General features: G+C 37.6%; 1 protein-coding gene across 2 annotated transcripts in view; it reads left to right on the plus strand.

The window, feature by feature from the left end:
* rngtt (RNA guanylyltransferase and 5'-phosphatase) overlaps positions 1-15,147 on the plus strand; it is a 68,724-nt gene extending 53,577 nt beyond the window's left edge. The window contains exons 15-17 of one of the 2 annotated variants that reach the window (XR_015090948.1): positions 9,897-10,020; positions 11,677-12,569; positions 14,637-15,147. Coding sequence is in view for 1 of the 2 variants with exons in the window: in XM_086061602.1 (XP_085917728.1) it covers positions 9,897-10,020; positions 11,677-11,843 (291 nt within the window). In the remaining variant the exon portion in view is untranslated. Of the gene's footprint in view, positions 1-9,896; positions 10,021-11,676; positions 12,720-14,636 lie in introns of those variants that run through there. The other variant, XM_086061602.1, reaches the window with a different exon arrangement.
* Positions 15,148-22,527: the final 7,380 nt, after the last annotated feature.

Genomic DNA, 22,527 nt, shown 5'->3' on the forward strand with positions numbered 1-22,527 from the left:
CCTTCAACATTTCTTGACAATAATATGTCACATGTGACCTCACTAGTCTAAATATGACATTCTGAATAAAATTACATTTTTATGAGTTATGAAGCAAAATCCAGCCGTTTTTATCCATCTCATGGGGCGGCCATTTTGCCACTTGCTGTCGACTGAAGATGTCATCACAGTTGCTCAGGGTCACTTGTTTTCTGAAGCTGTGCTGTGATTGGTTGTTACCTCAGACCTGAGCAACATTGATGTCATCTTCATTCCACAGCAAGTGGCAAAATGGCCGCCCACTCAGCTGGATGAAAATGGCTGGATTTTGCTACTTGACTCATATTCCACTAATGCAATATTAACCAGAATGCCATATTTAGACTAGTTGGACTGCATAGAACATATTATTGTCACCCCAAAAAATAAATAAATAGCTTGACTTCCCTTTTAAGGAACATGCAACTTTATGATATGTAGGTCGTTCATGTTATCTGTCATAAATGTCATAGACCTAAGTGGAGTCAATGTACCGTAATTGCCATTTCATCTAAAGTGATTGATAGTCCTCGCATCATAAGGCAAGTTCCAATTTGTTTCATATCAGTTGTGAAAGCGGTGATTTGGGTATTGTTTCACATTAGCAGCAAAACGAAGCAGACATTTAATTGAGCTTTATATGACACCTGCCGTATTCGTTTTCAATTAACTTGTTTGTTTTTGTTGCATTTTAATACACCATTTGTTTTTATTATAATAGGATCCCATTTTGTTTAGCTCAACATGACCACTGATGAATTCCCGCATGTACTATTTCCTTATTAGAGCCGTCATTTGCTATTTTTAGAAACATGCGTGTCAACAAATTCCTGGCGGGAAGCTTGTTGGCATACTTTATTTCCCTAAAGGCATGAACGACATTGGTGGCATTTCTTTATGTTAGATTTGAATCTTAATATGATGATAACATGCTCTGAATTCAAATGGATACCTTTACACTATTAATTACATTAATACATACAATACATAAAAACACTGAGCTATATGATTTGAAATATAATGTAATTTTAGATTATTGCATATGTTTAATTGCGGCTTATTAGCTTATTCATTGTGTAATTAGCATCCCAATTAAATCTCTTTTTCCTTCTTTTTTTTTTTACCCTAATTTACCTTTTATATAAAATTTTATCTGCGTCCACATGTGAAGTTTTCCATCAAACGATGATGGCCATTTACTAGACGTGCTTTCAGATACAATGTTGTCATTGTCTCAAGTACAGTTTGGGTTCTGTCATCGAGTGATTACCCCGCTCTTCTGCTCCTGTCACTTCATGCCCGATTTCCACGAATCAGCCCTTGGCAGTCTGCGATACTCAGAAAAAAAGGGGGGGGGGAAGCTGCTACTGTAATTTTTGGTTGGTTTTCCTGCTCTTGTTGTTCAAGGATGTTTTCAAGTAAATCGCCGCATGAATTATGGTAATAAAGTAGCATGCCAGCTTAAGACATGGAAGCATCTGATTTCTTGAGACAACCTTATTTCCTGAATTAGCCTCCTTTTATTCAGACCTCAGTTCATAAGCACGACTGTTCACACGTGGACATTCAAACCGTATAAAGGGGATCTTACATTATGTAGACAGTGATTAGCTTCCCAGTCGCCTCTGCGTGTGCTCGCTCCCCAGTGTTAGCTACGTCCATCCATATTCATAAAGCCAATGTGCCCTCAGTTTCTTACCACGCGGGCTGCTGCTGAAAACATCCCTATTGTATTGATTTTGTGTTCTCATTTATTATACTGATTGTGGTCCCTTAACGGAAAATAAAAATTTAAACAAACCACAGACAAGTCTAGAGTGAGCTGAGTGGAACATGTACTGTATATGAAACATCTATTTGAGTGTTCATTAAATAATGTAATGAATGCCTTATCTCACAGAGACACCTGGGACCCGTCTGCATTTCAGTAAACGCCCCCGGCCACTGTCGGAGCAAATATGGATATATGATGATCCTGTTAGAGCTGACTTACTGCCATCTCGGTCTTACTTTTGACACGTATTGCCGTGCTAAATAATTTGTCTCGCTAATTATTTATACTCCTTCCCCTCATTCAGTTTTACTCCATTTCCTGATATGCAGCCTCTACAAGTCTTGCGATGAAATGGAGTCATTGTCTCCAGCCCATCGGCTGCCCAATTTCGCTGAATTTCACCGATATGTGGCCGAAGAGTGCGGCTCATTAATCCTTGATCATTTGAGAGTTGATGAGGATCAGAGTTATCTCATTGTGGGACTGGTTCCTTCTGGTGAAGTTAGTTTGACAATGTGACTGCCGAAATTACCATGCGTTCTAATTGACAAATGCCTCGTTTAGGCCGACTTCCTCATTTTTCGGCAATTGAGTAAATGTGTAATAAGTACATTTATATTGAGAACTTGGTTCAACAGATTTCATTTGTCCGTTTCAGGCAATAACATCCAAACACACTCATTTTGGAGGCATAGAGATCGAGTGAATGTGTCTTAATGAACAGCATATTTTTTATACTCTGGAAATGTTCACCGCAAAAAGAGAATATTGCGCATTTGCAGCACGAATCGCACTATTTTTGTAACCACAAATGTAGAATAGCACCCCGAATATGTTTATCAGATGATCCAATGGAGCACATGAAGCAATTGCAGACCTCGTTTCAGCGTCTATGGCACATGCAAGTCCATCCAAACTTGATGAAGCGTTAAAGCTTTGCTTCTTGGATTGCTTGGAGTTGATTGAAAAGGCATCTTTTTTTATCTAGATTGCAAAAAGGAATCTAAATGAAACTGCACTAAAATATCTCTTAGTAGAGCGCAGACCTCAGTCAAGATGGAGGGAAAATAAATTGATATAGCCACACTTTTTTTTATAATGAGCTTCACCTATGTTGTTTTGGTACATACAGACCAACTTTTGTACAAATTGTTTTTGTAATTTTGGCATAATCCAGATTTTTTTTTTTTAAACAACAGCTGCAGTCAGACTAATACACCATGAATTTTCGCTTGGCAGAAGTAAACAGTTGATAAATTATTCATCCCAGTCTTCTTGAGACTAAACATTACACTGGAGACACCCACTACCCAATTAAGGGGCCAAGAAGGCACCAAAAATGGTTTCTATGAGCCCGACGCCCCAAAAGTATTGTAAATTAAGCCCATTCAAGCGCACTCGTCTTATTTATCAAGCAATGAATATTTGTTTCCCCAAGTGGAAGTTCTAAATGAACCCTGTGCGCCTCATTATGAAGCAATAGACCCACATAATTCCTCCAAGTCAATAATTGTCATAAACAGTGATCATTACAATTAAATGTAATGCGAACAATAACAAGTAAAAGTTCTGCGCCAATACTTGTCGTAATCCTCTCTTTGAATTTCCATGCGTAGTGACAGTTGGTAAAAAGTCAATCCCGGTAACTCCCTTCTGAAATATGATCCCTCTTTTGATTTTCTAGTAGAGCAACATAATGCCAGTCCAACATTGTTAATTAGACCTTGTTAATCCGTTGGCTGTTGCTTTTTTTTGCAATTAACTCATTCACTGCCACGGCTATAGACGTCAAAAATTCATTTGAACTATTTCTATTAGTTTAACATTTTTTTCCACTTTTGTTAACAGGAGTATGAAAACCTAGAAAAAAAAATTATACATTTAGAACAGATATAAAATTTGTGATTAAACGTGAGTTAATTACTGAAGTCATGCGATTAATTATAATTTAAAAAATGTAATCGCCTGACGCCCCTAATTTCTAATAATCTTTTCTTTTCTTTTTAAAAAAAAAAATTAAAAAAATGTTTAGGTTTTCTCTTGTTAACAAAAGTGGGAAAAAAATTTAAACTAATAGAAATAGTTAAAATGAATTTTTGACGTTTATAGGCGTCAATGGCAGTGAATGAGTTAAGACAGTGAACACTAATACTAATAGTTTGAGATCATTGTCCCTTAATTTTAAAGCCGTTACGCTTTTGCCAGCATTGCTGACAGGATATGTTGCTAATAGTACACGCAGGACTCGGTGCTCTTTTTACACTGAGAGCGAGTGACACTCCAATGAGTTCATTCACATTGAGCGGCAGACAGATAAAGACGGGCTTGCAACGTGACAGGCAGGTGTTATTGTGGCTGTCACAGTCTTGCACACAAGGTAAACAAGCATGTTATTTACCCACAATGCTGGATAAAGCTAGACTAGAAGATGTTAAGGATACATTGACTGTGCTGGAAAGTCAACGCTCAGAAAGTCAATGCTCAGAAATTTCCACATCAAAATTACAGACTAAAAAGTTGAATTGGGGTTTTATGAGTTGTTAGAACACTTCAAATAAATAAAAAATCCCTGAAACTACACAAGCATCTGGCTGTGATGTTTGTCTATTTTCACATAATTTTGAATATGGGAGATGGTAAGCCTCAAGTTGTAAACCTTCAAGTCGTAAGCTATGACAAAGTCATTTTGTCCAGGGCAAGTGAGGTCAAAGGTTATATCGCAAGTCAAGTCTCTAGTCCGGTCACCTTACTAATGCAGTCTTACCTGCAGTATCTGATCTTCATAAAGCAAAAAGATTCATGATAATGATAGAATTATTGGCTGATTTATGTAACGTCAAATGACATACTCAATTTAATTTCGTAATCTGGCTGCCCGATGTAACTGTACATAAAACCTGTATTTTTTACAGCCGAATGTCTGCACCCCTCCGACGACATACTACTTGATATGAAAGTTTGTACTTTTTGTATTAAGAGAGGAGTTTGACTGATTGACAGGCTCATCCTGCAATCATTGCTATTCCCATCTTTTGCTCTGTTATATTCAGTAAATCTTCATTAGGGGTGTCAAAATTAGTGTGTTAATTTTGAGTTAATTTAAAGTTCCTTTAACGCCACAATATTTTTTTTTACGCGCAATTAATGACCGCCCCTTATTTGGAAAGCCTGTACTGGAAACGTTTGCAGTAAGAAATTTAATAATAATAAATTTAATAATAATGCATATATTGGACTGGGGTCAAGTTGTGTTTTACCATTTTAAAAATGTGCAGAATTTCACAAGTTAGTTCATGATAAAGATTAGATAGCCTTTAATAAGAAAAATGCACTGAGATGTCACAAACGTTTTACAAATGCAATTAGGCCATCTAGTGGCAGAAAAATGACCAACACAAATCAATATCACACTTGTTTTTCACAGTACAGTACATCTTTTTAATTTTAACTCAATTTTATGAATCATTATGAAATTACTGTATCAATGACTAAAATTTTTTTTATGTTAACAAGAGTATGAAAACTTAGAAAAAATATTTTATTGTGCATTTTTTGTACATTTTAGAACAGATATAAAATGTGTAAATTTGTGAACTATTCAAGTCATGTGATTAATTACCATTAAAAAAAATGTAATCGTCTGACACTCCTCTATTCTTCATATAAAATCAAAAAGTCCCAAGTCAGGTCACACTGACTCCAATCCCCATCTCCGCTGAATGCACAGTGCACTAATGCAATGCACTAAGCTTTTGTCGCCTGCACTAATGCAACAGTAGCTCAAAAAGAGTTTGCCTGCCAAGCTCTCCGATAACTATTAGCACACATGCGCCGCCATAACAGACAGATTTGGACAGATTAAGCACCAGGTGTTGTCGAAAAAGTGGCAGCCAACATGTCGACCTGCACCAGCGGGAAGAGACTCGGCCCGTAGCCTGCCTGTACTGTCCTTCACTTGTCTGCCAGAACGCTGTGCAGAACTCTTGGAAAGCGTCGTCGCCCCACAGGACCTGGCATCTGTTTGCTTCATTCTGGGGAGTCTTTCCTTGCCGTGCTTGCTCATGTGGGGTTTAGTTTATGTCCTATAGATATATACAGTACTATATGATGTATGAGGAGTTTGTTTTTTGATCTGCTCATTGTGTAAAGTGCCTCTATATATCTTCTGATGCGAATTGCCACTTTTTACTCTATAAAAGAATCATCATTTGACCACAGAGACATTTAACTCAGGTGTGTCCTTTAATTGACATCACAGGTGTCTTCAAACTCATAAACGAGTCAGTGACAAAGAGTGGAGACACATGGTGTGTATCACTCCGAACATGGACGACAGCAAATGAAAGCATTGTCTCAGGCAACTAGAAAGAAAATTATAGACAACTGAAGCCAACCTCCCTGATTTCAGTAATTGGATTTCCATCCACCCATCTTTATTCGAATTTTCAAGAAATGCGAAAATACAACTGAATGGAAACGCTAGAAATTCGAAAATTGGTCCCAAAATTCGCAAAAAAAAAGTTTTTACGCTTAGAGGGGGTGGATTTTGAAGTGTATCGGGAAAAAAAGGAAAATGCTAATTTTGGCGATGGAAACAGGTTTTGCAACCGTTGGCAAGACTGGATACACGTCGCACGTACGTTTGTAGTCCCAAAGCAATGTCGCAGGATAAAGTAAGGTATGTTTGGGGGATGACGAAACAGAAATATTTTTGGAATTAATTAAAGAAGCGAATATTAATGCTAGTTTAGATGGAAAACGGCAAAGAAACGCTACGGTTGATCAAGAATTACAAAAGAAAACTCATACGACGTAAATTATTGGTGGATCACATCTCTATGGTGTATCTAGCGCCACCTACAGCGGCGGAGTCCCCCTCTCAATATTCGCAAAAGAAGAACAGCTGGAAACGGGCGTAAGTCGCATTTTCAGTAAATTTGCTTAAAAAATTCTAAACAATTGGATGGAAACCTGTCTAGTGACTATTGTGGCGTTTTCTTTCATGGACATAATTTTGTCCACACAAGCTACAGAAAAGAGCTCACTACTATTAATGCTCGTTAATTTGTATGTCTGAACTTGACTTGATGGAACTTGGCTGAGGCCTGTGTTCTCCATCTTCCTCCCTCACACTCTTTCGTGCTTCCTGTGTGATATTTGTGGCGCCCCCGCTGTCAGCCCAGATGCCCCACACTCCAGGAAGTATGAAGCCCTCATGTAGAATTCTAGGATCTTGCCAAACGCCATTGTTTTCTTGGCTGTTTTTCCACGCCTGACCTTTGTTGAATGTCACTGTTCACTGTCAACTTGGACAACATGCTGTTCCATGCTCTTTGTTGGTATTGAGATCCCTTTGTGCACCAATGCAGTGTTTGAAGTAGGTGATTTCTGGTAACCATTCGTACGTATTTAGTGTTAGTCTGCCATCAAAAATATTTTCGAGGTTTTGCTGCTCACTGATATATTTTCATATCAAATATGAGGAAACAAGTCAGTCATCCGGATCACAGCTCTGAGCTCTGCGCATTATAGAGTACTCATCTGTTGCTTGTTTGTTGTATTATCCCACTGCATTAAATGGCGCCGCAACTGAGAAGTCTGTTTCGTTTGATTAAGCCTTAAAGATCGTCTCGTAAAAACTGAGCAAAATCCCAACATGGCAAGGAAGACGGCCTCTCAATATTGCAATAGCTTCATTTGTTGTTGGATTGTTTGTAGGTTGAAGAGGTATCATAAACTGATATATTTTAATGTTATAAACCACTTCTATGCTAACCCTCCTGTTAGATTGCTTTCTCACAGAACAGCAATACTGTTCCCGGGTCAATTTGACCCATGTTTTAATTATATAAACACTAATAAACATTATTAACCACTTTTATTGCAAATATTTCTAATGAACCATTTTTAACAAGTTTTATCATGAAGTTCAACTATTTGTAGCCCTTTAAGTTTGAAAAGGGTTTGACCCGGGCTATGTTTAATGTTCTAATAGTGCTCTGATAATGTATTATTGCTCATGATTAACAGTTTTCAATGCAAATATACCAAAATGAACAATTTAAATCTGTTGATGAAAAGTTTCATTGTGAAAAACTACTAGTTTGTAGTTATGGGTCAATTTGACCCAGGCTGTTTAATTTTCTAAAAGCATTCCGATAAACATTATAATAGAAAATGTATAAGTGAATAATTTTAATTGTCTGTTGATGAGAATATATATATATATATATATATATATATTTATTTATTTATTTTTTTACTTGCAATGGGTCAATTTGACCCGGAATGTTTAACCCCCAACCCCCCAATTTTTTTTATTTTATTCTTACAATGTTTAACATCCCCAAACCAACAGAATAAACATTAACAATAATAAAACAAATTATAAACATAACTTATTATTAACCATTTTCATTGCACATACGTTAAAATTAACCATTGCATAATCTGTTGATTTGAATATTGGGTCAGTTTGACCCAGTGTATGCTTAATGCTCCAAAATCAACCACAGACACATTCTTATAGCTCCTTACTGTTTCCATACATATGTTGTCAAATATGAATTGTCTCTTGGTGCCAAGTTTGATAACGAAAAGCTAACATTTTTTCTTTAACTTGAATTGGGTCATTTCGACCCGCAACATAACAGCAGTGAAAAGGATGAAATGGATCACAGAGTGAGTGAATCATGGGAGCCATTGTGATTATAGCCCGAGGTTGCGCTATAAAAAAAAAAAAAGGCTAATTATGTGAAATGTTGTCTTGCATCCTGTCTGGTCTCATGAATGTACTGGTAGATGTCCCTGGCATTGCTTTCGAGTTTAGTTCTGCTCAGCTGGTCGGGCAGATACCATCTCGCCTTCACACAAATGCTTCGTGTAGCCAGGCAACTGACTGGATGTTGTTTTCGTGCGTCGGAGTGTTTGACCTTCATGGAGGTGGGCAGATGCCTTCATGGAGGTGGCCAACTGTCATCATAGTTGAGAATGTGACAATCCCTCTTGTGTGGTATTTCCTTATACAACTTCCAAGAGTGCAATCCTATGGCATTTAAAAAAAAAGGCATAAAATGTGAGATGACAGTCATTTAAATAATGTGTAATATGTGGTTCTTATTAGGGGTGTCAGCCTGGCGATTAAATATTTTAATCTTAATTAATCGCATGACTTCAATAGTTAACTCATAATTAATCGCAACTCTTATATAGGTTAAAAAGCATACGATAAAATTTTCATAATCTTGTTCACCTAAAAGTGGAAGAAAAAAAATTAACTAATAGAAATATGGCTGCATCTTTTAGTAATTGATACAGTTATTTCATAATAATTCATAAAACTGAGTTAAAATTAAACTGGTTATTTTTCTGCCTCAATGCACTTTTCTTTTCATATTAAGAGCTATCTAAACTTTAACATGACGTAACTTGTGAAATTCCGCTCATTTTTAAAAACGTCAAATACAACTTGACCCCAGTCTCCACAAATATATGTACGCATTATTATTACATTTATTACTGCAAAATTTTGTCGTGGACGTGTCTGCTGCGTTGCGACTGGAATTCCCCCATACAGGCTTTCCAAGTAAGGGGCAGTCATTAATCGCGCGTTGAAAAAGTTAGTGGCGTTAAAGAAACTTTCAATTAATTAACTTAAAATTAATGCACTCATTTTGACACCCCTAGTTTTTATTGCTGCTGATAATTTAACTTTTTTTTTTTTTTATCTTTACGATAACTGTGGGTTTGCAAATTAAAAAGTTAAAGGCCAGAATTTTGAACTTTTTATGTACTATAATTTTCAGAATTGGAGCTGCAACACTCAGTTTCTCAATGTTGAACAGCGGTTGCCTGCGCCAAATATAATCTTGAATGTAAATGGATTTTTAATGGGTTTTTAACACTGCGGCCATTGCGGTTAGTGAATTACATCTATTACATTCAGATGATGCCTTGTCCTCGGAAGCCAAATGGATCTCAGTCTTGCGCAATGCAATGGTGTCCAAATGAGTATAATGGGCAATCATAACAACAAGTATTCTGCCGTTGTCCTCCCTGACCTGTAAACGTAAAAAAAAAAAAACAGCCGTGTCGTCTGTCGCAGGCCACGAAAGAGCTCAAACTGTACGACAACAAGATCATCGAGTGCACCTTCGCCAACAACAGCTGGGTGTTCATGAGGCAGCGGATCGACAAGAGCTTCCCAAACTCCTACGACACAGCCATGGGTGAGTCGTCTTTGTTCCCCTCTTGAAAGGCGTGTTTTGTGAGCAGATGTTGAGCAAAACGACAAACAACCAAAGAAAGTAAGTCTGAATCTTGTCTTCTGGTTTGTTTATAAGAATCATTCATTACGGGATTCATAATGGATTTTTAAAGATCTGTTTACGTGATGTAGTCCTCTTATGTCACCCACGTTTTTTGTAGTTCAACAATGTGCTGACTTGACCCTTTTGCACATGCCGGTAGCCACTGACACAATAAGATGGAGCAAATAAGAAAGAATGACTTTATTGAAGAGGGTAAGAAAGCAGGACTTATTGAGCTTCTTCAGGCTGCCTGACCTGGCGTCCTGCTGCTGTGAGGGCCCGTAGGCAAACGCAGCTTTTTATCTCAAGACGAGAACGATTGGGCTGCAATTCTGCCCACTTCATGTTATCCTGGGCAGACCATTACAGTGGAATGTTTGTTTAGCTGTGTCTACTTTTGACATCTTTGTTAGCCGTTCCACTGTTAAAACTGATTTTTTTTTTTTTTCATGCATTATTATAGATGTTTCGAGACCCTTTCAGGCATGTTTGGTTATCCTAAATTTCTTTGCATCCTCAACATTATGTCATTCAATAAATCTTAATTTATACAGCACAAAAAAAATGCAGCTCAAAATGCTTTCCATGATTTAAAAACAAATCCCCAGCCCACTACCCACCATAATACAGGCCCACAAAAAAAAAGAAGTAGTATTATAGTAATAAATCATAAGTAATGATGATGAATCTACATTTTATTCTCTAACACTGTTCTCTTGAAGAAGACTATGTTAAACGCAATTAGCAATATATCTCTCAGAACTAGCTTGTTACTGTAAACACTTTTCTTTTTTTTTTATCAAGGTTCTTTTTTTATCAAGGACTTTATGTCATGAATCAATTATGAATATTGCAAATTTAAAACACACATTGTTATATAATTGCTTCCTGAGTTACCCAAAATGTTGGTGAAGACTAGTTAGCTCAAGATGATTAGCCTAGCCTGCTAGCTACTACAAGAAAAAAAAAGCTTGAGTGAGCCTCAGATGTCATTGTCTATCGTAATGAAAACATAATTGACTATTGATACTGAATCAATCACGATTTACACTACAATCGGCCAAATAATTAAGCTGTTTTTGAAAGTAGCAATGTTTGTTAAACCACAAAGTTGCCCTTTGTCCATAGAGCAGTAATTGGTCCATTCATTTTAAGCAGTCTGAATAGCAGGAATGTCCTTCAAATGGTAATTTTCCACGTGACTGCAAATGTTATGTCATGTTGTATTTGCGTGTTGTTGTTGTCGTGAGTGAAATAAGTCAATTTTCCAGAAGTCAACCTCTTGTTACACGGAAAGAAAACTGGACGCTATCCCAGAAAAGAGCTTTAGATGAGGGCCAAATACTCATCTGTCAGTCATTATAATCCCTTCTCCCGTTGGTAGTCGCCACTCCAGTTTAACTCATTGACTGCCAGCCGTTTTCGAGCATTTTGACTGATCTTTAAAGACGAGCGAAGAGTATTCTGAGACAATAAACGCCAAGCCCAGCAATTGAGTCCATAATACCTCCCACGCGGAATTTCCTGTTAGCCGCTCCTTCATGGTTATCCCTCCCATCCCTTGTCTATTCCCAGCGGTGTGTAAAAGCATCCAGGAACCCGTCACCAAGAAAATCTTGTTGGAGTACGTGGACCGTTGTCCTCAAGCAGTCCAAGCCCAGACCCGCAAACACCCAACAGACCCGGACTCTGAGCTAATGCCCCCTCCCCCGCCGAAGAGGCCTAACCGGTCCATCCAATAGACTCGAGCGAACCATGCTGGGCCGCTCTGGACTTTTCTACAGCCGCTGTCCATCCTTTATCACCAGCCAGCCACCTCGGCCTGATGGAAAGTCGTATTTGAAGGCGTCCGTGTTCACGCCCACCCGCCCACCTGTCCGCGTTCATTGAATTGACCGCGTTACATTGTTGCTTTAATTGCTGGTGTTCATATTAAAACAAACAAAAACAAAAAAACAAACATGTGGATTCTTCGTTTGAACTGTTAAGCAAAAAAGCAAAAGCACCTTCAAGATGTCACTTTGTTTTTGCAACTGCAAGGATTTGAGTTTTCAGATGAAAAGAAACCGATCTGGCGTGGATGTGGAACACTCCCAAGTTGTCCAAATGAAGCCCATCTGTAGATTTAAAAGCTACACAGACGGGCGGGGATGTAACACAGTGATGACACACACACACACGTCAACAGACAGGACAAGTGGACAATCAATCTGCTCCCAAAAAAAACAACAACAACAGAATACTCTTTTATTTTGGTCTTTTTAAATGGCAAATAGAGTTTCCTAATTTGACATCGACATACCGGCTTTTTTGTTCCCAGCAATGTAAAGCAGTGGGTTATAAATTCAACAAAAAAATTGTGTTCATTATGTTACATAACAAATGTGTTGGTCTTATTTTTTTCTGTATCTTGTACCTTTTTTAGTTCTATTGTGGAGAGCACAGGACATTGTATATTTTCTGAGCGGGTAAGTCATGACGAATTTGAATGAAAAGTAAATACAAGACGTTTTCTTTGTTTTAAGTGTGATGGAAATTTTGTCTTCAGTGTTTGTAAGACGCTTCCCATGATGCTTTGTGAACAGGTAGTAAATTGCTGCTGTTGCAATGCAAAAGGCTTTTGTCTCCGTTTTAATTGTTTGTTTTAGCTTTCTATTAAGATGGACGTCGTGGGCGAATGTTTACGTGAAGCGCCGCAATCAAGACTTGCGAACTGAAGATGATGTCACTCGGTGTTGTCACAAAGAATGCTAAGTGTTGTAGTAAGCTAAGTTGTGCCCAAAAAGTGATTTAACATAACTTTCCATAGCTGACGTCATGTTGCTTTCTGAGACGGCAAACTATTGGAGACTGAATGAACAGCGCCTCCGCTGCCTGCAGTTAAGTACTGCGCTCCATTTTTCCTCAGTTGCTTCAAGATGCAGTTAATCAGAACGTTTTTACACACTTGGGTTCTGGCCTCACTGAGAAGTGTCGTTGTGAATCCATGTTAGATTAATTTTGCCCTAGAAGTAACCGGTCTGATTTAAAAAAATAATAATAATAATTTGATTCCCAATTTCCTGGAATAAAGCAACGCAGCAATATGTCAGCACAAGTAGGCATGGGCCGATATTAGATTCTGACAGTATGATAACCATGAACAAAAATATTGAGGTATCATGGTGTTAAAATTACAGCTAAAAATAAATACTTTTTTCCCCCTTATTGAACAGAGTATATTTTAACTCATTCACTGCCATTGACGGCTATAGACGTCAGAAATGTATTTTATCTATTTGTATTAGTTTAACATTTTTTTCCACTTTTGTTAACAAGAGTATGAAAACCTAGAATTTTTTTATTGTACATTTAGAACAGATATAAAATTTGTGATCAATTGTGAGTTAACTAATGAAGTCATGCAATTAATTATGATTACAAATTTTAACCGCCTGACGCCCCAAATTTTTAATAAAGTTTTCTTCTTTTTTTTATTTTTATTAATTCATTGCCATTGACGGCTATAGACGTCAAAAATAAATTTGAACTATTTGTTGTTATGTTAAAAATGCTGCCCCTAATTTTTAATAATCTTTTTTTTATGGCAGTGAATGAGTTCATTTGAAATATTAATATAAATATTATATATTTATAATATTTAGTACAGAAGAAATGTGTACCATGTTAAGTTTAAATAAATTAATAGTAGCATTCTTCTTTTGTTTTAATTCTTCTTAGTAAGTCACATTGTCCCGTCAGCTATTTTTAGAACAGACCCGTGGGCTACTCATGTCATCCTTGGGGCTAACTAGTACCTGGTAGCACCTTTTTTTGGGGGGTATAATGCACATTAATCTACAGAGCTAAAAGGCATCCGTTTTTGCAGTGTCTTACAAGGGGAGGCGGGGGGTGTGGGGGAGTTAACTCATTCACTGCCATAAATTAATTAAAAAAAATATATAAAAAATTAGGGGCAAGAGGCGATTAATTTTTTTTTAATTGTAATTAATCGCATGACTTCACTAGTTAACTCACAATTAATCAAAAATGCTATCTGCTCTAAATGTACAATTAACAAATCTAGGTCTTCATACTCTTGTTAACAAAATAAAAAAAAATGTTAAACTAATAGAAATAGTGAATTTTTTATGTTTATAGCCGTCAATGGCAGTGAATGAGTTAATTGGAGGCAATTATCGGTTATTGCAACCATGACTTTTTCAAACCACAGTAAACCGTCAATCCGGTAATCTACCCATGCCTGTTTACGATTAGGTTCTATTTCTATGGCAGCATGTCACCTAAATTTGTATTAAATCATAGCATAGCCCACTAGTAATCTACTTATAATTACAATAAATATTTTATGAAAAACAATCAAATGAAACACAGCAAATATGAGGTCTTAAAGTCTAAGGGAGATAAAGTGACTTTTGGAGCATATTATACAAGTAGGCGTAAATGTTATGTTGAATTTCTCCAACCGATAATATCCCCGGCTGAATTTAGAACCTGTTGAACGCTCCTAATTCCTGCCTTCCTTCTTTATCCAGAATCTTCAAAGTGGCTCGTGAATCTCGAGGAGCAGACTTATTTCTGTTGATCGTTGGAGTGTGCGCGCTGTCACCCTGAGCTGATTTACTCGTCAGCTCTCGTGCTGCATTTCAGCTCCGCCTTAACAAGACGTAAGGTAGGAGGCTACCCGATGTAATCGATACAATCCCCAAAAAAGATTTCTATTTCAGTGTGCAGAGAAGTGTTCATCTGAGAAGGATTGATGCAGAAATAGGTTCGGGAATCAATGAGTCTCCCGCACAGCTGTTATTTTCTGGCTTTTTGGGGAGCAGAATGTGCATTTATTTTGAGGCGCGAGGGCTGACGCTGTTGGGTTTAGTCACGCAGTGTGGAGGGATCAAGTCAATGTAAGTCAGTGGAGTGGAGCATATAGGAGGAGGCTGGAATCAAATCAAGTGCGTTTTAAGGTCCCGCCTGCCGGTGCCAGAGGCGACTTGTTGTAATAGCAGAGATGGATGAGATGCACTCGCGAGGTGCGTCGCCCCCCCCCCCCCCCCCCCCGTTCCAGACTGCACTCGGAAGCAGGCTGACTGTCATCAAAGTCTCGTTCACCTTCTTGCAGTGATGATGCATCGCTGCGTTCTCGGAATGTGCTCGCCGACGGTATCCGTCAGCTAACCCGTCACTGAAATATATCCACCCGGTGGCGAGAATATACCTGCTGGGTCATCAACGCTGAGACAACGAGGCGCTCTAACCTGAAGGGAAATTCAATTTGCGGGTTGTAGGCAAATAACCGTTGATGCAAGCAAAGGCGCGAGGGACCATTTTTCCTTAACTAAAATGGGGGAAATTTGTTCTATTTTACATACTTTTCAGCCTTTGCAGGAGAACCTTGAGTTACGAGTGGACATTTTTCCGAACTTTAAAAAATAAATAAAATATGCCTATAATGTACATGTTTCCTTATGCAAAACTTTTGAGGATGGATGAGCAGACGGATCAGTGCTGTGCGGTATCTTTTTTTCTTTTTTCTTTTTTCTTTTTTCTTTTTTTACTCTTAATTTGACCTCAGAATGACTTATCTGTAAATGCATTTCTGATTAACGTGGCTAAAAGTCTTGTGTGTCTCTTAAATAAATAAAAAAAAAAGAAAAAGGAAATGACAACATAAACTCAATTTCTGCTTAACGTAATGAATGTGGCAAAAAAATACATTTCCCTGGATATTTTTTTGTTGTGACAATTGGAAAATATATTATTATTTTTATTATTATTATTATAAAGGTAAAATGTGAATGATATTATTTTGTAAAGAGACTCTTTTTCAATATGGGAGCTGTTGTCTTTCTCCCCTCTTCACTTAAAGTTGAAGAATAATAAGCACTTGTTTGTTTAGTGTGTTATTTATAGCGACGTATATTTTCACTTATTTTATGTTGTACTCTATAGGGCTGTGCAATTAACCCAAATTCAAGTACAATTTCAATTATTACACTCCACAATTACAGGATCAGCATAATCGTAACAATTTTTTTTATTATTATTCATGCAAATTTTGAGTTGTTTAAATGTATACATTTGCACCTTTTTATTTTATTTTAAAATAACAAATTGAATACATTTAGTTTCATCCAAAAGGAACTCACATAATTTAGTGTTTCAAAGAATTTTATTTGTCTTAATATTTTTTACGTTTTAACATCTTCTTGTTTTGTACCAAAAAATAAATTATCGTCCATGATTTCAATTATTACCAATATAATTGTGATTAATATTTTCTTCATTATCGACCAGCCCTAATACTCTTTTTTTCAACCACACACCAATTAAAATTTTGAAGATATAAAGTAAATATAGCATAATTAGGGGGCTGGAACGGATTAATTAAATTTACATTCGTTTCAATGGGAAATTTTTTACTCGATTTAAGAACAGGGTCACGGAACAAATGAAGTTCCAAAGTTGAGGTACCAAGAGTCTACAAACATGTATTATGCATGTCGAAACAAATAGTATCTAAATTCCCTTTACAGGATCTTTAATGGTCAAATGTAAAACGGTAAAAAAGGGGAAGTCAACCCCCCAATTATTTTTTGCTAATAATATGTGCTGTGCAGCCCCATTAGTCTAAATATGTTATCATGTTTAATATTGCGTTAGTGGAATGTGAATCCAGCCGTTTTTAGCCATCTCAGGGGGCGGCCATGTTGCTACACGTAACAACCAATCACAGCACAGCTTCAGAAAACAGGTGAGCTGTGATTGGTCGTTGCCTGAGCCCTGAGCAACTGTGATGTCATTTTCAGTCGACAGCAAGTGGCAAAATGGCCGCCCCCTGAGATGGATAAAAACGGCTGGATTTCGCTTCATAACTCATATTCCACAAATGTAATATTAATCAAAATGTCATCTTTAGGCTAGTGAGTTCACATATGACTTCCACATTTTCATTCTTCGTTAACTTGATGCCAACCGAGACCTGCGTGGCTTATTCCCCCTCTACAGCAAAAAAAAAAAATCCCCACTTTCTAAAATCTTCCCGCGAAAGCGTGAGTTCCCTTCCAAGGCAACAAAGCAAACAAACAAGGCAGAAACAGAATCGGTCGCATTAATAACGCATCGTGTTCTCTCCGAGTGCGAGTCCCTGAGAGTGCACGAGGCGAGGGCTGTGATGTGAACACGTAAACACGGCGCGCGAGCGCAGGTGGTGCCGTCGACATTATTATTATTATTATTAAATCATCGCGCTGCCGTCTTATCTCCATGTTCAACGTGTTGCCGGCCAAGCGGCCAGTTAAAAACGCACTTTGCGTCCTTTTATCAGGCGGCTTGTAAATAACACGCGTCGCTGCGATAAGAGCGTCTGATAATACGCTCAGATTGGAAATTTAATTGCGCACATTTTTCCAGGCTTTAGTCGGGGAGCCACGGCGCCGCTAATCTATTATCACATATTGCTCCTCGCAGCCCCATTTGAGGGCAACCGTGATAATGCCACTGAAAGGGAGGAGGCGGCGGGCAATTAGGAGGCGGCGCTTTGTGGTTTGTCGGCCTTATTGTTTCCACGGATAGGTTCATGTTTTGTTTGGACTTAAATGCACTTTTGCCAAATAATGCAACACCAAATATTAGATACTGGATTACCTGTCGATTTACTGGTAATCAAATCATTGTTAGACGTCTACTGTACACTAAATAACGGTTTTATGATGCTCGGAAGAAATTAACTGGAAGTTAATTAACTTTATATGATATATTTAGGATTTTACTTTTTAACAGCAATTGTCTATCAATTTAGCACGCACAATTTATAGATTCCATTTACTTGTACGCCTTCGGATACAAGAGAATTTACTGGCTAAGAAAAATATTTGAATTTGAATAAATGTTCCCAAACGAGATAAAACTAGGCTATTAACGTCAGAAAGACATCTTCAAACGTTTAATTTCACACTAGCTTTCATTTTCGATTTTCCTCGTTCTTGTAACTGTGGGCGTTTGCTTCTATTAATTATGACTTCATTTATGTAAAAGTAATTGAAGAAACGGTCACGTGTCCCCCCCCCCCCCCCCCAAACAATATGTATCGTATGGAACTATCATTCTTACACGCACCCAAGTTAATGGAGTAAAGAAAAAGCTTGAATAGCATTTTGTTGTTTTCACGGTTTTTACTCTCCGCTCGCCCGCAGGATGCAAACAAATTGCCTCGGCCCAAACTTTTGAAGGTGGACGTGCAGCAAACTTATCTCTCACGTGATTTCAAGTTGATTGCGTAAGGTTGCCCGCGTGGAGCTCGGAGTTTGTCGCCCTTGACAGTAAAGTAAAATAAAACAAATCAAGAGACATTGAAATTGAATAACAAATATGCTGACCTTTTCCACAGAAATGGAGCCATTTACTTCCCAGCAACCTCAGATGTGTAACCGCTGTAAGTAACGCACATTTAGAAGAATGAAAATAATAATAAGCTGCATTTTTAAAAACACAAGAAAACCTCAAAGTTCTACTACTTTTATTTCAGTGTATTAGGAACGCTACACATTATATTATATAGAGTCCACTTGACTTCACTTCTCTGCATCAGTGTTTAAAGCTAGTCAGCTAGCCGTTGTCATCTTCCAATCAGCTGATTTCCTAAAGTACTTTCAACTTCTGCCATCGCTGGACTATAAAAACTCGAGGTGACACAACCTTCATACAGCTGCTCAGAGTGTAGCCAATAAGATGGCTGTGGATGAGCATAGCGGTTAGCCTAGCTTAATTGGGCTATTCAGATAGCCGCTGAAATAATCATATCAGCCGGGACTTGCCGTTGAGGAACCGTTACACAACAGCTTTACATTTGTGTTAGCAGACTTTACATAAGAAGACTTCAGTTTATCCAATCTTATCTTTGCGCTCTGTTATATGAAAACGTTTTGCTAGCTTTAGTGCTACTAGCTTGTTTGTTTCAAGACATCATTTGTACTGTTTTGTAGGCTAAGTGAATTTGTTGACTTCTGGCTATATCTGCGTGTTTGCAGCTTTTAATTTGTATTTACCGCAGTAGCTTAAATTACATTAGGACTGTGCGAGAAGCCTTTAAAGTAAAAAGAAAAAAAAAAGATGCAGATCTGAAGCCACTCAAGAGAAGAGAGGACTGATTTCACTTTATTGGATTTTGGTGACAGTGATAAAAGGGGGGCATTCATTTTTTTAAATGGTGTTAAGCTCCAAGAAAATGAAGTGGATGTTCCTCAGGGAGCATTATCGCAATGTTTTTTCTTGAGGAAAGTGTCACATATAAACGCCAGAAGGGTTGAATGGTGTCGTGTGGGCATACCTCGTCGCGCTCAGGGAAGCGGCACGCTGGTGAGCAGCAGTATGCCGTGTCGTTCAACGAGAAGAGGTAATGGAGGAATGGCAAGTGTTTTGTGAAGAATAATGTTGCTCTCTTTGAAAAAATATGTGAAAAATAAATAGATAAATAAAAATTGTTGGGCTCTTTAAAAGGAGCCAAATACATTCAGACTCTACAAGCTTTTACAGTTGCACGAGTCTATATTCTTCATTTCCTTAAAAATAAGAAAAACTATTTCCTAAAAAGAAAAGAGTAAACTGTTGATGTTCCATTGTCAATGACATTTACTCTGTTTCATCATTATGTCCGGTTCCCCAAGGGCAACAATAATGACACAATGAAAGCGAGTTTGACACCACTGCTGTACCGTGTCAAAATAAAATACACTGAAACCTCAAAGGTCAGAAACAATCCATTCCACAACACTGGCGACCTCTCATTTTCAAATACATTTTTCAAGAAGCAGTCCCTATCACAGAATCTTAAAAAAAAAAATATATATATATATATATATACAGGCAATGATTCAAAAGAGACAAGCAATTTTTTTTCCACACAATTTGAAATGTTACCTCGACAAATTACAACACACTTAGCATCCTCTTGTCACACTCGAGTTTAAGTTGCTCTGTTTTAGTGGGCAGTTCTGTCTGATGCAAATGCAGAGTACATCTTGTGATTTTTTTTCTTTTTTTTCCCCTTAATTTTCAGTTACACATAGTTAAACTGATTTTCCTCCTTTTCCTTGAATATAATCAAATGCCAAGGAAATGTTCACTCTGCAAGGTTCTTTTAGTTAACAAAATGACTGAGATTAAAATTGAAAAATAAACTTTTGTTAACAAAAATAAGAAAGAACATGAAACTACAGTTTCCATTTGCAAAACTAACTAAAACTAACTATAATAAATTTTTTCTCCGAATATTGCCTAATACGCCGTCATATTATTCCATCTGAACACAGCCACGGTGGACCTTGACTGCAGAAAGAAAAAAAACCTGTGAGCGTTGTAGCGATGAGATGTTGAAACATGCAAGTCGAGCTCTTGAGGCCACACATGAAAAATAAATGTTGTCCATCCTCTTGGCCACCATGCACACGAGGGCAATATGAGATTTATGGATGCACGTCACGCCTGTTAAGCCACTTTCCTTCGACTCTGATGTTTGATTAGGAAAGGAACATTTAGCACTCAACTAGGAAATCAAAAATGTTTTGTTGCTCCTCTTTAACAACTCTCAAATGTGACTACTGCATCATTCTCAATTCATATATTCGCGGAAAAAGGATGACTCCAAAGTCAATCCGTAGTTTATACTTTTCGTATATCCACACGAGAGCTTAGTTCAAACTATCAAAAGGTAAACGCTGTTAGTGTTTTTGTTTTTTAAATATTCTAAAATAATCTTTGAAGGCCATTGTTTGACTTTGTTTTTGTGTGTAAAGCGGCTCTGTCAAGTAATGCACCGTGATAACATTTTGGCGAGTAACGCCGTTAGCGGGGAGAAAAGATGTACAAAAGGACGACGTGACGCGTCCACCAGAATACAAATCGTAACAAATGCAGTTTTCAACTGCGGTCAATAACAAAGACACAAAAAAATAAGCCATGCCTCTTTTTTGTTGTTATTTCTTTTAACACAAGACGACGCTTGCTTTTGGACCAATATCACCACCAAAGCACTCAAAAAGAGACGAAAACTGCACCCGACGACATTTTAGCGTGTTTAGATTGTCATTGTTTCCTGTGTGGAAAAACTAACATTTACAGCCAAGCAAATGAGCTGTGACCAAAAAAAAAACATTATTTATTTATTTATTTTTTAAAATCGACACATTCAAGTCATCTGACATGCCCGCAGCCAGAATAAATGCTACGGCAATAAAATGTGTAGTGAAAATTGCAAAACGAATCACAAATAGGGGACATAAGCAACGCAATTTGCAATGGGTGTAAAATTATGATTTTATTGGATAAGGCAACGGGTTTTGTTGTCTTACATTGTGCAGGGACGTCAACATCAAATTGAGAGCTGCTCCATATGTATGGTGGAGCATCTGCGCTCAAGGTCAGGTTATACAGCTCGGTCCGAATATAAAAAGCGTCCTCCCGTTCGGTGAAAGTGGTTCTCATTCATGGCAACAATTTTCCCTGTTTGTCATTGGAGCCATTAGAGATAATAGAATGGCTAAAAATGGGCCGGGAGAACAATGGCGCCGACATCCTGTTTTGTAAAATGACTCCTCGTCTGCATTTTAATGATTCTCATATCAGAGCAGAATTGAGGATGGCTGTGGGTTTTTTTTTTTTCCCACCCTCGCTAACCAAAAAAATTACCTGAGCTGGCCTCAAAGGTTTTAAACGTTATTACGAAATCATAAAAACCTGTTGTGTGATCCTAAGCCGCGGGCGACTTCCTGCTCGGACTGAATATTGAATATGTGACAAAAGCGCTCCATTTAAATCCGTGCCGTAATAATGTGAGATCCCCAAAGTCTTGCTAATGTGGTCCTCAATACTTTCAGCTCAATATTTGGCCAGCGGGGGAGAATGTGGATTTATTTTTATTGTATTTCTTCATTTGTTTTAACTGCAAAGAACAGTAGCCCTGCTAAAGTTGTGCACATTGCTATTGCTATAAAAAATATATGTATATTTTTTAACTTAACTATAAAAATTGACATTGATTTTAAATGGTGGTTTAATAGAATTATTATTATTATTATTATTTTTTTTTTTTTTTATCTATTTTAATTCTTCAAACAGACCCGGGACAAAAATGATGATACCCCTAGAAACGTTTGAAAATAATTGAACAATAGGGGCATGTTCAACCAAGGTGTGCCCTCTAATTAGCATCTTCATCATCATCTTCAAACTTGTAATTAGGGTCACTAGTCAGGTTTCCGTCCAATTGTTTCGAAAATTTTAAGCAAATTTACTGAAAATGCGCAAAACGGACATGTGACTTATGCGCGTTCCCATCTGTTCTTCTTTTGCGAATATTGAGAGGGGGCTCCGCCGCTGTAGGTGGCGCTATATACACCATAGAGATGTGATCCACCAGTAATTTAATAGAAG

The sequence above is a fragment of the Leptonotus elevatus genome, chromosome 18, assembly GCF_054856555.1.
Source record: "Leptonotus elevatus isolate MCC_2025b chromosome 18, RoL_Lele_1.0, whole genome shotgun sequence".
NCBI classification, from domain to species: domain Eukaryota; kingdom Metazoa; phylum Chordata; class Actinopteri; order Syngnathiformes; family Syngnathidae; genus Leptonotus; species Leptonotus elevatus.